Genomic DNA, 6000 nt, shown 5'->3' with positions numbered 1-6000 from the left:
ACCCCCCCAACCCCTTCTCCCGCCCCGGCCGCGGCAAGTCGGGACGGGCCGGAGGGGAAAGGGGAGGGCGGGCCGGCCTCCGAGCCCGCGGGGCCGTCGGTGCGGGCTGGGTCTGGCGCGAGCAGAGCCGCGGGCCGTCCAAACCCCGGGCGCGCTCTCTCCTCCCCCCGGTGGAGCTCGGCGGGTCAACTGAGGCGGTGACCGCGCGCCCGGCCATTTACTCTCAGAATTCATGAAGGGGGAGGAGGAAGCGGAGAAGGAAGGAAGCTCAAGGAGAAAAAATGAGCAACGGAGCGGACTGGAGGAAACGAAAAAAAGGAGGAAAAGGGGCGAGAAGAGGCGGCGGCTGGAGGGCGGGGGCCAAGGCGCGCGCGGGTCGCGCGGGGTCGCGCACGGGGCGGGGCGAGCGGGAGCGCGCGCCGGCGGCCGCGGCCCGAGGGGCTTGTGGGTAGCGGCTGCGCGCGGCCGGAGACGGGCGCCGCGCGCGGGTGTGTGAGGGGAGCGGGCTTGTGGAACTGAGGCAGCCGGCGGCGATCATGGGAGCGGGTTGGCGGCGGCAGTAGTTGTCCGAGCCTGGGCTTCAGCCTTCCGGAGCCTCAGAGGACTGGGCAGTCCGGGCCCAGCGGTGGCGGCGCCACTTGCCCACTCCCGCCCTCGGAGTCCTGAGGGAGCTCCCGGCAGACGAGCGGACCGGGCGGCGCGAATCTGATTGAGGGGCGGGGACGCCGCCGTCTGCTCCTCGCCGCTCCGGGCTGCCCCTTGGACAGCCCCAGGCCCGGGACTGGCGCTGAGATCCGAAGCCGGAGCTAGAGGCGGACGGTGGGCCCGGGCGGAGCCCCGCCCGGAGCCGGCGGTTCGGGGGCGGCGCTAGGCCCCGAGGCGGCCGGGCCGGAGCGCGGGGAGCGGGAGTGCGGGCGCGGCGGCGTCGGCATGAGCCGGCCCCCGGCGACGGGGAAAATGCCCGGCGCCCCCGAGGACCTGCTGGGGGACGGGGCGGGCGCGAGCCGTCAGAGGAAGCTGGAGGCGCTGATCCGAGACCCTCGCTCGCCCATCAACGTGGAGAGCTTGCTGGTAAGTGGCCGGGGCCCAGGAGCTCTGCCGGCTAATAGCTCAGATCTCGAGTTCCCCCCTCTGTGCCCACCCATCCGTGTGTGTGGGGGGTGCTGGGGGGAGCGGTCTCGTCCTACCTATCCCGCCCAGCTTCCGGCAGCCGGGGCCCGGGTCGCAGACCAGGCACTTCTGCGACGAAGTTCCCGGAGTACAGCTCCACCTTTGATTCTTCTCCTGTCCCCCCTGGAGCTGGTTGGTGTCAAACCCGGCTGCCCTTTACTGGGAGCACTGGGAAAACACCCCTTTTCCCCTTCCCGCCTACCCTCTCGGTTTGGGGAGGTGGGGTGGAGGATTTGCTGCCCTTCATACCCCAGACTAGCCAATTTGAAAGAGTGTCACGCTGCGTGGGGACTTGGGTCCAAGCAAGGGAGAAACCTGATACTGCCCCTAATGGGAGTACCTACCAGGGGTACATGACTAAGAGCTGCCCTCACTCTCCCCTTTAAGTCTGAAATCTGGAAACACATACCTAGGTTTGTCTGTTTTCAGTTGTCTATGAACGTTCATGGTTGCAATTTAGTGCATTTTAATTTCAGTAAATTTAATTTCCCGAGATTATTGTGCCAGAGCTAAAGTGTCAATCTGAATTGCAGAGTAGAGTAAATCTCTCCTTTTCATTATTGTATCTCTTTTCTGTGACTGCCTTTGAAATTCAAATTAATAGCCATTAAAGTCTGCTATTTGGCTCTTGATTAAGAAAGGACCATGTTTTACAAATTAGAAATGCACGGTAGAATCCTTGCTCATTTCTTAGTTTTGTTATGATAGACGGTTGTGTTTCACAGCCAGTTTGATTAGCGTGCAGTAGAGATGCATTTATGGGAAAAGGGGTGTGGATTTTTATCCTAGGGAGGAGAAGAAAGCGAAAAGGATGCTCTGGCTGTTAAATTAACTCTGGAGGACTAGAATCCGGGTGGGTGATCCTTGTGTTTTTGTTTTTGTTTTCTTTTAAATAGTCTCCATCAGAACTCATGTTCAGTTCTACTCCCTGCTGGGAGAAACCTAGTGAGTATAGGAGAAAAACTGTCTCCTCCCTTTCCAGTGATTGACTTTTCTTCAGAAGCCGTTGGTTATCCTTTGAGGTTTCTGGAATCATTTGTAGAGTGACTCAGTGCTGTTTGGCCAAAGTGCAGGAACTGACTGAAGAGTGTGTCTTTTCTGTACAATGTGCAGAATGTAGTGATGTACTGTATTCTGTCAGACGTGTTTGACGTTTTCTTTTACTGATTTTCACTTTAATATGTTGTTTGTGTGTTTTCATGGGAGCATGACACCTTGGTCAGTCTGTAGAAGTCTTCAATTGGAGGTAGGATTGGTTACATGAAGGGCATAGCTTTTCCTAAGCCAAATCAGAGACTCTGGGCTTCACTCCCAGCATTTTCACTTTGGTATTTTGCTAGCAAAACTTTGACCTAAGGCCAGAAAGTTCAGTTAAAAATAGTACAGCAAATCTCAAATATTCATCAGGTTCATATTCAATCCCAGTTAGAATTTTTTTTACACTTCATTTGCATCTCTTGGGTCTCTACTGATGTTAATCATTTATTAGGATTATTCTGAACGTGAACCTAAGCTATTTATATACGTAATATACATTCTGTTTTGTTAAAGTATTTTCTGAATTATTAAAATGAAGGCTGTTTTTAAAAATGCGACATTACACATGCTCAGTAAACAATTTGGTCTATTCATTTGTTGACCAACAATCAATATATGCAGCCACCACACTTTATACTTTTGTTATGGTGACATATTACTGGTGTGACAGTTGACATCAGATGCTGACTGGACAGACTTTGTCATTGCTGTTTTCAGTTGTTTAAATGTTACGATTCTGAGTTGCAGGAAATCTTACCAGGCCAAAAATTGTCCCTTTCTCTTTTGTGGAGTGAGGTTGCTCGTGCTTCTATTACAAATTTGAAAAGAAAGGTATAGTAAGTTATTTTAAAATTTTGTATACTTCATCATATGAAACAGTAGAATGAATTAATTTTTTATTGTGGTAACATACATAACAAAATTTACCATTTTAACCATTTTTAAGTGTATCGTTCAGTGGCATTAATTATATTCACATTGTTGTGCAACCATCACCATTATCTATATCTCAGACTTTGTCATCTTTCTAAACATAAACTTCGTGAATTAATCTTTAAGAGTGTTATAAAAACATTTCTTGAAGTACTGATGAAATAATCGCTGGGATCACTTTAAAGATTTGAAACCATACCATTTAGCCTGAATGTCACAATTGATCATTGTTTTACTGCTTATAGCGATTCTTTTGGTTTTACTATAGAAAGTAAATATTTTTTCTTTAACAGAGAAAACTTAAAGTAATATAATTCTCCCCCCTCACCAACCCCCAGCAAACCCCAGAGCTATGAATCTTAGTTGCTTCATTCAGGAGCTCAGAAAGTACCATTTAAAATTGCATACAGCCTAAGATGACGAAAATGAGGAGATGAAATATACCAGAAGTTATTCTATAATTATTCTTTGTTAGACTAGGCACAGAAGGTAAAACTTATTGTAGGAAAAAATGTTATAGATAACATGTAAAGTGCTTAGCTCAGTGCTAGACATAGTAGTGCTCATTAAATTTAGCTCACTTCTATGGACATTTAGCATATTTTAGCTAATTGCTTTAAATTTCCTTTGAAAAAGAAAATGGCTTTATTGGCAACTATTTCTTGCTGTATAATTTTGAATGAATAGTGTTATCATTTGAGTTTGCCATCAGAAAAGTGCTAGCAGTCATCAAGCAGAGATAGAGCTGGATTCCAAGGCTATGTCAGCGTAGACGAAATTGTCTTACTTTTTGCAGAGGCTCTTTGCTTTATGTGGGTTCTTAAATTAATCTGAAGGTATGACCCTTTTGTGGTTGCAGATTGTGAGTTGCTTGGTATTATTTAAATAGAGGTATTATTTAAATTGTGAGGTTTATTTCTGTAATACTTTTTTTTTGGAGGGGAGGGTCTTCAATGGTATGTTTTTGCAGTATTTGAAACTTTTGGGCAAATACCCATGTTTTGCTGTCAAGACTCAGCTTCTAATACTGCTTGCCCATATATTATGGTAAAAAGAATTGTGCTTTAGTGTTATGTTGGAGAGATGTCTTTCTAAAGGTCTGCTTTGAGTTTTGATTTGTTTTACTTTTTAAAAGTAAGTGGTTGTAATAATTCGTGGGATTCAGGCTTGGGTAAACTGTTCCTTAAGGCTGGTATTGATGGGAAAAAGTGATTAAACATTTATTGACAGTTTTCAGTGACTTATAATATGAAATGCTTTATTTTGATTGATTTCATTATACCTGTAAACTATATGAAAATATGTCTTAATTACAGTGCTTAGACTTTCAGCTTGGTGTTGGTTATTTGCCTAATTAAAATAAAATTGTATGTGTACTTTTTCCCAACTATATAATAAGTGCAAATACTTAAACATATAAAAGTGAAATAGAATAAAAATTGAAAAATTGTTTTATATATGTTTTTCTTTTGTGAAATAAAGGTGGGGCATTTATAGCATAAATGGGATTACTTTAAAATTGAATTTGGATGGTCAGGAAATCTAAAGAAAATGAATTAGCTACAGAGGTTAAAGAAAGTATATACGGAACTTACTATTTGGGTAAAGTTAAACCTCCTTGAAAGTATAGGTCCACAGTCCCGTATCCACAATTCTGATATATGAAGAGCTCTGAAAACAAAGTTTTTGGTAAAATTTATTTTATGGTAACATTTGACCTGACTGATGTTAGATTATTTAGCCAATTCATCTCTCTTGGTATAAATAGTATTAGCTTTCCCAGGAGAAATACTAATGTGTTTGATTTCAGGGTGTTACCCCAGACCCCAAGAGGGTTTTGGGGAACATACTGTATATGTTATATGTACTTTATTACCATTCTATAATCCAAAAATTCTGAATTCAGATATATCTTGCCTCAAGGTAAGGCCAATGTAGACCAAATACAGTCTCATACACACCTTAAACAGTTGTAAAGAAATGGGTAGTTTACCTTGAAGCCCAAGTTCTTGTTTTGGTTGAGTCCTGATCAACTAGCCCTCTTTTCCCATTTTGAATCCTGAAATATTTTAAACATTAAGAGAACATAGCGTGCAAATATGAATTATGAAGCATAAAAAACAAATTGCATGAAATCACCACTGAAGTTAATGACTAGAACACTCTCCTGTTGAAGTTGCCTGTGTGTTGCTGCTGCTTGAGTCAGTCTTCCTGCATCCTCCCCCATCTGTTACCCTGAACATCTTATTATTCCCTTGCTTTGTTTCAGAGATTACCGCGTTTGTATGTATCCCTAAACAGTATTGTTTAGTTTTACTTGTGTTTTAAACTTTATAAAAGGTTAACATTTACATATATTCTTTTGTGACCTGCTTTTTTCATTCAAAATAATGTTTCAAAGATTCACCCACATTGTGGTTTATCCATTTTCACTGCTACCATTAACAAAATTATATTGCTTCAATCTACTTAATGGATATTTAGATTGTCTTCCTTCCTTCCTTCCTTCTTCCTTTTTTTTTTTTTTGCTATTATGGAAAGTGTTGCTATGAACATTACTGAAGCCCATGTCAAGTTCCTATAGGCTAGAATGTTAGATATCTAGGAGTGGAATTGTTGGGTTTTAAGATATGCTATTTTTAACCTAACAAGCTAAGGGGTAGAGTTTAACTTTTCCCCCAACATTTTATTATGGAAAATTTCAAACTACATATAGAAAAATTGAAAGAATTCACAATGAACATCAGCATACCATCTAATTAGTAGTTTGCTATATTTGCTTTATTACATCTATCCATCCCTTTATTCATCCACAGTACTACTTTTGTTTTTGATTTGTTTAAAGTAAGTTGCAGATAC

At 43.1% G+C, this 6000-nt stretch overlaps 1 protein-coding gene across 3 annotated transcripts in view; it reads left to right on the top strand.

Moving 5' to 3' along the window:
• Positions 1–435: 435 nt before the first annotated feature.
• ROCK2 (Rho associated coiled-coil containing protein kinase 2) overlaps positions 436–6000 on the top strand; it is a 107178-nt gene continuing 101613 nt past the window's right edge. For 2 of the 3 annotated variants that reach the window (XM_019750016.2, XM_019749858.2), the window contains exon 1: positions 436–1071. In XM_019750016.2, coding sequence (XP_019605575.1) covers positions 931–1071 — 141 coding nt within the window. In that variant the 5' untranslated portion in view covers positions 436–930. The remainder of the gene's footprint in view (positions 1072–6000) is intronic. The other variant, XM_019750089.2, reaches the window with a different exon arrangement.

The sequence above is a fragment of the Rhinolophus sinicus genome, linkage group LG05, assembly GCF_036562045.2.
Source record: "Rhinolophus sinicus isolate RSC01 linkage group LG05, ASM3656204v1, whole genome shotgun sequence".
NCBI classification, from domain to species: domain Eukaryota; kingdom Metazoa; phylum Chordata; class Mammalia; order Chiroptera; family Rhinolophidae; genus Rhinolophus; species Rhinolophus sinicus.
This window is presented reverse-complemented; position numbering and strand designations above follow the sequence as displayed.